Raw genomic sequence first — 11,846 nt, 5'->3', positions numbered from 1 at the left:
GTGTGCTTGCTGCTGTCTCGCACTGTGGAGCTGTGGAAGTTGCGATATGGATGCCTCACCTGCCCGTGGACACCTCCATGGACTAGCTCATTGGCCGTGACTGTCTGAAACCGCTTTCCTAACCAAATACCTCTTCACATTGGAAAAAGTCTATACAGCGAACTCGATGGATAGACTATGTTGTTCAGCAGTGATAAGTGTCGCTCCTGCTCCCCCGAGGAGAGGTCTTTCCTCCAAGGACAGAAACTTCTCACATCTGAACGGTTGATATGCTATTGAATCGCAAGACTTTGATCTAGCCAAACAATATCATACAGCCTTCTCAGATACGAGCGTTAGCAACAGCAATCAATCATACACGACACCTTTTCAATATCCTGTCCCTCATATCCCATCACCTCTATTGCTCAAAACAAATGGAAGACTTCTGTCCAGAGATTAGCAAGCTTCATGCTGCGTATAAGCCAGCCACGGATCGTGTTCTCCGTTGGATCAGGGTCGCTTCCGGCGTGCCAATGTCCGAATGGAGAACTACATCTGTGAGTTCGCATTTCAAACTGGCTGATAAGCTTGTCCACAAAGGTACCCCGATGCCTGAGGACATTCTTTTCGAGCTCAACACGGCTATCGATAGCCGATATCAAGTTGCAGAGAACTTGGCCTGGCAGGGAAACGCAGATCAGGGTCACACCCACATGATCTATACGCTCATGAGGATTCTGCACTTGTTCTGGCCTCGATCACCGCAGGCAACCCCACAGATGGTGGGACAGGGGCAGCTGTACGCAGCAGTACCGAGCATTGCTTGTGCTCAGGATTGGCGGGAGTGTCCTTCGCCTACCGAAGGCATATACCAACCTGTCGGACAACAGCAACAACAACAACCGCCGCCGCCGCCGCCGCTACCACAGCCTGTTTTTTTCTCCCCTGGCGCACCCCTGATCTATGCCAATCCAATGCCTGAACAACAACTGCCACCACCACAGCCTGTGTTCTCCCCTGGCATACATCAGGTCTATGCCAAACCCATGCCTGGGTACTTTGAATTTGTTCCTGGTAATCAACAATACTTCTTCAACTAAACTGGGATCAATCTCTGCGGCACGTCAGACAAATCAATCATTGGAGGACCTAACCACTCGACATCGCCAACTTTAACAAATACCATGACGATGTCACTGCAAATACAGACGACAACTTACAAAGACAAGATCTGCGTCATCGTCGTCATCATCGAATCAATCTCAAGCAGCATATCGATGAATATGAGACGACAAATACTTGACATCTCTTTCTCTTGCCAAGCAGCGTACAATACTTGCTTCTCAAGCAAATCTGTCAACCTTCATTTGGGATGTCTACAACAATATACTTTTTAGGGTATAAATGATTCTGCAGAACGCGGGGATAGTGGTATAGGATAGTGATAGGATAGGGACGAACGTCGTTGATGGGATATCGGCTGGGAGGCCAGGTTCACATTGGAGGATTGGATGGGTATACTTGAAATGGAGAGATATTTTACAAGTACATCAAAGGGATGATTTAGGAAGGCTTCATCGGTGGGAGGAGTATGATGATTATTTACATTCTCCATTGGCATTGGAAGAATCAATGAAACATGTAAAGCCAACAATTTGTCGTTTGTTGCATGATTGTTCGTTGCTTTGCAGTTGCCACTTGTGAGGTTTTGATGCTGAACATCTCGACGGCAAGCCAGCGGTGACACACACCGCGCGGTCCGGCGCCACAATGATCCGTGCCGGTCCCTTCTTTTGTCGATCGTTCCTACCAGATACGGACTAGATCGTGGTCTGGATGACATCATACCATTTGCTTGCGCGTTAACGAGACAAACCTGGAAATCAAGGACAACGCACCCTGGAGGAGTACGAGTACGAGTACATCGTCTGACAACCATGGCAGGTGTGCATATGGATCAGAAAAAGGAAGGCTTGAAAAAGATGGGGTTTTTTGTTCAAGTAGCAGGGAATAATAATACTACTAATAATAATAATAATAAATAAATGACCTCGTCGACCTGTTCCCTACTGGTATGAAATAAACCACCACCGTCCGCCGGGAGGGGGTTGGCACGACCAGTATACAACTAGTACAAGATCCCGCGACGACAAAACCTCCAGACCAGACATATTTACCTACTCCAGACATAAATGCTCCGAAAATTCCACTGACCAACAATATTCATCATCACCAGAAGATCCTTTGCAACTCGTTCGTACCCTGTGTTTGTCGGGTCGAATAGGGACGATCCTGAAGCGTATACAAATGTACTCTGTTTCAGGCAACACACAAAAACTAACCCCCGACCGATAATACTTACTGGTCCTCGATCGATTGATTGATTGATTCGCGCCTTCTTTTTGCCAACATACCTCCTCGACTCATCACGTTTCCTTGCACCAAAAAAAGTTACAACAACGCCTCGACAATATTTTTGGGGGGTTCTGGAGGCTCTTATTTCAGAAACCTCACGCGCGGGCTCTTCAACATCAAACAATCTGCCCAAAAAGTCTTTTTTTCTTTCTCTTTCGAATCTTTGCTTTCGTCCCAAATTCTATTTCAACCCGAGATTATCCTTATTGATTCCCATCGACAACCCTGACCTGACTACCGACTGTGTACGAAATACACACACACGCGCGCGCGCGCGCGACGCAGCCGAGTCACCCACACGACAACCACATCCAGATCATTACACACGGGTACGAGCGTATACGATAAGCAGGCGCCCAGTTTGACCGGGGGAGGGGGGGAGGGGTCACTGGCCTCTCGATCCAAGTCTAACCGGCCGACGGGTTGACAATCAGTACAGCCCCCCCTACAAGTAACAGGCGCTCGATTTGAACTGGGCCTCTGAACCAGGGTATATACCTTCCCAAGGGAGCATCCCTCCGAAATCTTCCAGCAAGATGGCCAAAGTCGCACACTTCCAGGAACGGGTTGACGAAAGGCATAGACCCTCAAATTTCCAAACCTCGACGACTTGTACCACGAGACACGCAACATTCAACAATTCCAATCGACGTCGTCCGAAAATCCATACATTGTTGTTCATCATGTCTTCAGCCCTGGTACCGGCCGAGGCGTCACTCCAAGTACACCCGCGAGACATCAACCTCCCCCTTCGTGTCACCAACAATTGCAACGAGCCTATTTGGCCGGCCATCCTCACCCAGAATGGGAGGGGTCCGGCGAGCTCTGGATTCGTCCTACAACCCGGAGATACGAATCCTCAAACAGTGAGCGGCGATTGGAGGGGCAGAGTCTGGGGTCGGACGAACTGTAGCTTTCCGGGTTCGGGGTCTGGTCCATCCAGTGGCAGTGGGGGCGTGGCTTGCACGACGGGAGATTGTGGGAGCTTTTTGCAATGCCCTGGAGCAGTAAGTCTCTCTCTCTTTTTGGTACCTTCGTTTGCAAAGTTCAAAAGTAACACAGCATGTTATGTGTCCGTCGTGCTAATCAGGTATAATAATATCTAGGGCCAAGCACCAGCGACACTTGCTGAATTCACCTATTCCTCCGACACGTACCAAACCTTTTACGACATCTCTCTGGTCGACGGGTACAACCTCCCCGTTGGCATCATCTCACTGCTTTCGCAGAGTGGCAATTCAACGCTGGAGGACATTCCTCCCAATTTGACCAACCCAGTATGCATTGGAACTTCGTCTCTGCTCGCACCCGTGGGAGCCCCTGCCGGTAATGCCGATTTTGGGTCAAACTCGACATTCCCACTACCGCTAGATCAGACAGTCACGCCGTCATTCATCCAAAGTTGGTGTCCATGGCCGTTGCAATTGAACCCGCCCCAGAAGCCCGGTGATGGAGTATATCCATATCCAGACGACAACATCCAACGACCAATTTTCAACCCTTGTCTCAGCGCATGTGCTAAATGGAATAAAGATCAATACTGCTGCACAGGAAGCCACAATACTCCCGCCACATGTTCACCAAGCGATTATTCGACACAAGCCAAAAGGGTCTGTCCAGATGCGTACAGCTATGCGTACGATGATCAGACCAGTACCTTCATCATTCCACAAGGTGGAGGGTTTGAGGTTGTTTTCTGTCCCGCGGGGCGAAGTACGAATATTCTCGCCACGTTCGGCGATCAACTCCGACAAATCGCACAGACAGGACATGCGAGCAGGGACATTGTCAATACGGCGCAAAACATTACGTATATCCGCGAGAAGAACGTTGCCATAAGATGTGGAGGCCACTCAGGATCGTGGTTGGAACTAGTGCTGGGACTGTTGATGGTGGCATGGTTATCGTTACGCGACGAAGTCCCTGATGATGACCTTTTGAATCGTTCATAACCCACTGTTGTAGTCGAGTATGTATAGCTGTGAGCGGGCCGCAATTGGATTATTATTCGTATAGCTGGCTTTCCTTTTTCGCCTTGTCAGAAAATCAATGGTCATGCTTCATGCCTCATCCTTCGTCTGCTTGGGAAAGATGTGTATCCGTAGTCGTAACAGCGGTGGCGGTGGCGGTAGTGGTGACTCCCGGGATGACGGGAGAAAGCGAGCCGGGCCACGGGGCATCTTCACCGCCGTACATGATGGCCCACAAGATCTGTAGGTCTGGATTCGGCAGTTTTCGCATCAGGACCTTTGTGAGAGCCGCCTGGATTTGGTTTTTGCTTTGGACATCGCCGCTCACGAAAGCCATCACTTGACACTCACTCAAGAAATTGTCATGGTTTACAAACGACCTTTTCCACTGTTTTGGAGTTGTGGATTTGACTTCTTCTGTCTCTCTCTGTTGCTTTACACCTCTCGAGCTTGATCCTCCTTGCGCTTCGTTCTGTGTCCGTGTCTGTATCTGTAATTGTGACTGTTGTGGTTTTGTACAAACAGTAGACGTACCGGATTTTGTGATGGTGACTGTTTGAGTGGTAGTTGAATCCCGATCCAATTGAGAAGGAGGTTTCGTGAGGGTAGGTTTCAACTTGGCAGCTTCGATATACTTGTCCAAAGGTTTCCCATCTATCCAATCACCTAGAAAATCACGCCTCAAGTCATCAAAACCGTCGCAATGGATATTATGATGTTGTCGGTTATAGGATGATGATGACGACGAAGCCACAGAAGCCTTGTCTGTGCCCTTGTCCTTGCTGGTACTCTTGTTTTGCAGGTGGCCTCCTCCTGCTGCTGGTAATGCTGATACTCCCGGTACTCCCGCGACTGGCGCCCCAGGTGCCCGCATAGTCGTCCCAACCGTATCTCGGGGATCGGCGATTCTGTGCGAGGAGAAGGCTTCCGATCCGGGGCCGAGGGAAGACATGAATAAGGCCTTGGCTCGGGCTGCTGCCGACTCGCTTTCCGTCGTCGTCAGCGTCGGTGTACGTTCATGAGTACAGGTATGCGCTGCTGTTGTTGATGATGTCATTCCATTCACCACAGGTTCCGCCAAAGGTGTTACGGAGATACCGGTACCACCAAAAGAAGTTGTTCCTCCTCCGTTCGCAATAAGAGCGTCGAGATCGAGGATCGGGTCGCCGCCCCCTCTGTTGCCGCCATTCTTGACTTGGCCGCCGACAGCATTCGCCTTGCTTTTTTTGTTGGGCATCTTATGTTTCGTTGTCGATTTTTACCGCGCTGGTACTCCGTGGGGATATACAGTGTGCGATGGACGGTTGTTTATGGGAAAGGTGCACGCTGTGCACGCGTGGGCCAAAGGACCAGACAAGCGAGAGTAAGAGTGAGAAAGCGAGCGACAAGAAGGAGGGGAGAGGTTGGACGGACGGTGTCAGGCTGAGGAACTGTGGTGTGTGTTGGTGCCGGGTCGTGGAGGTCAATATATGGTTTCTGGTTTCACCTCTCCTTGCATGAAGTACGATGGGGAGGGGGGTCTCGCTCGCGCTACGAGTTGCCCATACGAGCAGAGAGTCCTGACATTTCATGCAGGGATCTCCCGGAGGTACCGTCGTTCTGAATTGTGTCGGTTTCCTCGAAGTGCGGATGTATGGAGGGGAGGAACTCGCACCCTCCTTTGCTTGCGACAACAACTCGCAAGGAGGAAGCAATGAGGGAAGATGATCCAAGCGCTGAGTGCCTTTAGGCTTGTAGATCTAGATCGGGCTCACCCGCACCACCACCGATAAACCTTCCATCTAGGGCAGCGTCGACGCTTATAAGGACCGGGATCTTTAACTGGAATTGGGACACACGCTGCTTTTAAGTTGTGTACGTCCCACGCTGGTATCCGAGTCAAGGCAAAACAAAATAAACCCTCGCCCGGCACTATTCATATGCACTATTCATCTAAACCACCTAGTTTCATTGCCTCGAGAACTTCTTGTGCTGCTCGTTGACCAGATCTCACCGCCCCTTCCATATACCCACTCCACACTGTCGCAAGTTCTGTCCCTGCCCAATGGACCCGACCGATAGGCTTACGTAGCCACGTCCCCAGTGTCGTCAGAGCACCAGGAGGCATGCCCGCCACTGGACAACCGCTCGACCACTGCTCATCCATCATAGTATGCACAGTCATGTGCTTTGGCATGGCTGCGTCTTCTCCAAAACACTCGACAAACTCTTTCAGTATCGTTGCCTTCTGAGTCTTCTCGTCCATCTCTGCAAATCGGTAGGCTTTGGCACCCACCACGAAGGCCATGAACACACCCCGGCTCCTATCCTCCGGCGACACATCAAGCCCATAAGCCAAGAAACCCTCGAGGCTGAGTATTTCTCCATTCAGCCCCTCCTCATGCCAGAATGCTTTGGGATATGTGAGGATGACCTTGTAGGTCGCGCCCATCGGCATACGTTGCAACAAGTGCGTCTTCTGCACCGGCAAAGGTGGCTCGAAATCCACCTTCAACACGAGCGGTGGTGGAACCGCGAAGATGACATGTCGAGCCTGGTATGTAGCTTTGGAAGTCTTGACGGCCACAGTCTTGCCCTCGCGCTGGTCGACCCCAATAACAGGTTCACCCAGATGCACAAGCTTCCCCAATATTCGATGTATCTCGTTCGCTATGCTCTGTGCTCCGCCTTCAATGAGCCGTTCCTGCCCACCATCCTTAACACTACCCAGCACAGTCAGGTTGACTCCCGCCTTGGAGAACCACAGACAATGCAGCAGACTCAACTGCGACGTTGATGTGCCCCAGAGAAGATCGGCTGTAACCCGAAATAAATCCTTCGCGGCCTTTGTCCAGGTCTGACGTTGAAGCCATTCTTCCAGAGTCATACTGTCTAGGTACTCCGCGTTGGGTGATTTCCACGGCTCCTCCAAGTCGATCTTCTCCGCCATCGCCTCGAACTTATTCACCGAGAGTGCCGCATCTAGTACTGAGAGATAGGGTAAGGGGGGAATGAGTCCCGAGTATCGAAATGGTTTGCCCGCATAGCGTAGCACACTCTTACCCTCAGTTGGAACGTCGAAGGTGTGTATGTTGAACTCTCTGGCCAAAGCGTACATTTGGTCCTGCTGAACTCCAAGGAACGCCGCTCCGTGGTCTTCGTACCTGCCATCGGGATAGTGTTTGGTCCTCACTCGTCCGCCTACTCGGTCGCGCGCCTCGAGGATGAGGACATCTTTTCCAGCTTCTCTGAGTGATTTGGCTGCCGCGAGGCCAGAGTAGCCGGCACCCACGATGATGCAGTCATAGATGGTCATTGGACGTTAGGGGCAGATGTTGTCGTCGTGTATCCTTTCTCTCAGAAAAGGGGGGAGGGTGGAAAGTGATGTCTGCTGCATCAAGAACACCAACAACAATGGGTTTTACTCACCGCATCGATGAAAGGTAACAACCGTAACAACAACATCGTCATGATCGTGGGTGGAAAGGTCTTATCTTGCTACCTTGCCTGTTTATCCCTAGGCATGAGTGTTTGATATAAAATGTCGCAGCTAGTTGTACGTGAAAAGACCACATCGCGTCAGTAAGCTGAAGCCGGGACGATCGGTCTATCAACAAATGCAATCTCGAGAATTACAGGCGGCGGCTGGAGACTCTCTATTCACGTGAACTCGAGATCCGACGAGTTCGGTTGGATTTAAGTCTCCTCATAATCTGTCTCGCTCTTTTGTACAATACAGCCAGCGTTCGGATCATGAGGACCAATCCAGCCGATAGAAGGCGGTGACAGGTTTCCTGGAGGACAGAAAACCATGACTCTCCCTAGACGGTCGAGTTTGACAAACATGTGCATTATTACATGGCACTACTCACGAGCCTTGCTGGATCCGGAGAATAAAAATCTGTATAAGAGGGCTAGGGATCCGTACATATGGTACAGGAGGGTGTCAAAGAGGATCCGATGATTACCTAGTGATACTCCACCGATGCCGCCATAAAACACCCATCAGAGCTGACGACTTTGTTATTGTCGTTCTTTTTTACTTTTGTTCGCCAGCCGCCGCGGATCTCGAAATGAAGTGTCCACAAGGGACAAGGCGCTTGAACAAGGTGGCTTGCCCCAGGCACTAGATGTTGTTTCTTTGTTTGTGATCTAGCGAGTACAAGACGATACTTCCGCATTTTGTGGTTGTGGCACGGTATATCGAACAATACGCGGGTTGAAAGTGAATGGAATGAAGCGAAGGTACTTTTACTTGCCTCTGGGCAGTCATAGGTATCTGAGTATTCAAGTCGGGGGCAAGTTTAGCGCCTTCTTCGGGCCTTCTCTCGCCTATATCGACGTTCCCTTTTAGTCAGCCGCATATCTACAGTGGCTCTACTGTACGCGCAAATGCCACTCAACTCCCCTCGACAAGCAGAATCGAAGCGTCTTCTTCCCCTTTCCTGGAAAGCCTTCAACCATGGCATGTACACATTGTATCTATTATCAATGCTGTCAAGAAAATATCCCAGTACTGATCTCCTTTACCTCTGTCTTCCCTCGAGTTTCTCTACCTCAACAATCTCAGCACCATCGAATCCCTGCCCGGTACGTGCATCGACCGACTTCTCGATGTCAAGCGTACGCTCAGCAGATTGAAGTCCAACCGTGCTTGCACCAATCTGGTCCGCCGGGATGCGATACGCAGGGACAAAATTTACGGCCACAGCATATGTTTCGGCTGCGACCATGAACTAAAAGCACACAATTAGCCAACAACACCCGGTTGAGGAATGGCCAAGTTTCAACATACTGCGAGAGGGACAGACATAGCAATACCAGTATTGTTGTGCATATCGGCGACTTTACCCAGCAAAGAGGGAATGCACGCTCCACCTGTGCACATCGATCAGTATCGTTGGTGTCCCTCCAAGTTTGAAAGTGGCACTTACCGCAGACGCCGCCGACAATGAACCCGGATCCACGCTTATAATGGCGTCCTAAACCACGAATTCCAAGGGCTACGATACTGGGGAAACATACGCTCTCGAAATAGAGTGTGAGGAATAGCATGGCTAGTCCCAGTCCGTTAGCTATCGTACGGAACATGACGATCGTAGACCTACCAATTCCAGCATTATCTCTTGCACCTGTGGCGGCGGCCAAGAAGATGACAACTCCAGTCAGGTATGCCAGGAAAACCCAGCGAGGCCTGACATATCTCATGAAAAATGTCCCGGAAAATCGACCGAGCGCGAATGCTCCTTGGGCCCCCGCAAGGTATTTCGCTCCAAGGGCGCTGTCGGTATGCGGACGAGTGTCGACAGCGTAGTTGATGAAATAACTGGCGATGGCAACTGCATGGCACTATGTCAGCTTCATCTGTTCTTACAAGTCTCGTCGATTTTATCACAGCTTCATCTCTTACCCTGAGCACCAGTGTAACTGAACTGAGCGAACGCAGCATGGAACAGCCGATATTGCTTCCAAAATGGCTTCTCAGTCCCTCCCACGTGTGTCTCTTGGACTTGAAACTCCATGTCCGCATCTGTGACCTCGGGAATGTGAGAGATGAAGAATATGAAGGCCAGAATGAAGACAAAGATGGCTATGCCAAGGTACACCCATTGTACATTCTTCAGGGCAGCCACACTGTCGCCCGTGTCTTTGAAACTGCGACAAGTCAGCATGATTCCCGAAATCGAACTGCAACTCAGGACGTCAAGGTCCGCAAGGTCACGACATACAAGACGTACGAGCCAAGCACAGGGCCAATGACCGTCCCAATGGCGTTAAATGCTTGAGCAAAATTGATTCTGACTTCAGAGTATCGAGGTGGACCACAGACTGAGAGATATGGATTCGCTGCCGTTTCGAGAGATCCAAGGCCGCTGCCGCAGATGAAAGTAGCGCCACAGAAGCCACCGAAAGAGCGATAAACGCCAGCTGGCCACCTGCGATGGAGTTAGATCACTTTCCCCATGTCATCTTTGGGACTACTAGCATCATCAAAGCACCCACTCCGAACACACAAAGCCCAAAGATGAAGACGGATTTGTAACCCCAGTGTCGGAGCATCCAATTTGCATATCCGAGGGAGGCAAGCGGGTATGCTCTGCGAATGTTGTTAGAACCGAACGATTGGTCGATACTTCTGGTCTTACCCGAAGTACGCAGCCTGCAACCCCGAAGATCTCGTCCTCGTGATGTTCAAAGTGTTCTGGAAATGCTTGTTGAGGGTGTCCAACAATCCATAAGACAGACCCTGTTTACATTATAAAGATCAGCTTGGATGCATGACGATCGGACTATGGATGTTCTTGTCCGGAGGCGTCTTTACCCAGAGAAAGAAGAGGATGGTGACAATGCTCAACGGCCACAGACTTTGTCGCAGAGTAAGTTGAGCAGCTGTGGTAACATCAGTGTTCTTTGTTGTCAGCGTCGAGCGCTTCGAGGCTATCTTCGACAGGATACCCATTGCTGTTGATGTTGTTGCAAAGTAGAGATCGAATGGGTCTCAACCTCAGCAAAGTCTTGTGTCCCCTTCGAGACCAAGTTTCAGAAGTCTTACAATGAAGGGCCAACCCAACTGCCTCGCTCAGTGAAGGCGAACCTACTCTCTTATGCGTTCTCGGTGGCAACAAGGGTATTAATGGGGTCCCCGCATGGCAAGAGCTCTCAATTGAGAACCATCCATGACGGACTCCATTACTGAGAGGCAGCCAAGTCTTTTACTTGATACCTACCGAATCATAAAATGTGGAGGACTCGAGAAGGGTTACATGAAGACAGACCCGCATTGTTGATGAGCCGTCGGATGAAAGGTTGATCAGGCAAGCCTCATGTTCAACAGGGTTTTCTCTACATGCACATCACATCATGGCCAAGACCGAACATGATTACATGTCATGTAAAGGGACATATTTGGATTTTTGACTCGGTACATCTCGCTGCGAAACTAGAACGAACTTCACAGGTCGGCATTCAGCGTGAAACACCAGCGTGACAGCTTGTTGACACGGCTGTCTATTCACAATCAGGATCTCTTCAACCTGGACGCACAGAGGTCACCCAAAAGACCATAAACTGTTCATTTGAGCTTGGATCTTTTTGCAAACACACATGGCCTACGCAGATTATGAGACTGACAGGTTGGTTTCCATTCAATCCAGCGATGCTATATCATCATCTTGCATAGCATTGTGCTTTGATACTGTGCCTGGCCTACAGTCCAAGGAAGGATGCTTCGGGGACTGACATTGATCTGAAACGAGGTGTAATCAAGATTCGGACTGCATTCAGTCTATTCCTGTGGTAACGACCCTCGATAATTGTCCGCAGGGTAATTCAACCTGAAGGGTAGGTATTGGTACTCCAAAGAATGCTGTCATACGCCGCCGGGTTAATATACATCGGTTATTGATGAAGAGATGCCATGCTTTTCGTCGATGATGGATTCAGCCGAAATCCTTGTCAATGTCACCTAAAGTCGACCAGGGCCCCAGGCAATCTTCCTTT

At 50.2% G+C, this 11,846-nt stretch overlaps 2 protein-coding genes across 2 annotated transcripts; one reads left to right on the top strand and one right to left on the bottom strand.

Moving 5' to 3' along the window:
* Window positions 1-3,080: 3,080 nt before the first annotated feature.
* On the top strand, window positions 3,081-4,349 carry PV06_04818 (uncharacterized protein; the record flags this gene model as incomplete). The annotated part of the gene is made up of 2 exons (XM_016405757.1): window positions 3,081-3,404; window positions 3,504-4,349. 2 exons carry the CDS (start codon window positions 3,081-3,083, stop codon window positions 4,347-4,349), a joined length of 1,170 nt encoding a protein of 389 aa, XP_016263963.1.
* Window positions 3,383-6,046, bottom strand: PV06_04817 (uncharacterized protein). Its single transcript, XM_016405756.1, has one exon. It carries the CDS (start codon window positions 5,602-5,604, stop codon window positions 4,465-4,467), a length of 1,140 nt encoding a protein of 379 aa, XP_016263962.1. The 5' UTR covers window positions 5,605-6,046; the 3' UTR covers window positions 3,383-4,464.
* Window positions 6,047-11,846: the final 5,800 nt, after the last annotated feature.

This window comes from Exophiala oligosperma (assembly GCF_000835515.1).
Source record: "Exophiala oligosperma strain CBS 72588 unplaced genomic scaffold supercont1.4, whole genome shotgun sequence".
In the NCBI taxonomy this organism is placed as follows: domain Eukaryota; kingdom Fungi; phylum Ascomycota; class Eurotiomycetes; order Chaetothyriales; family Herpotrichiellaceae; genus Exophiala; species Exophiala oligosperma.
The sequence above is the reverse complement of the archived record's forward strand: the minus strand, read 5'-3'. Positions and strand labels throughout refer to the sequence as shown.

Coding starts and splice junctions, on each gene's coding strand:
- PV06_04817 (XM_016405756.1), bottom strand. CDS start 5,604: ATGCCCAACAAAAAAAGCAAGGCGAATGCTGTCGGCGGCCAAGTCAAG.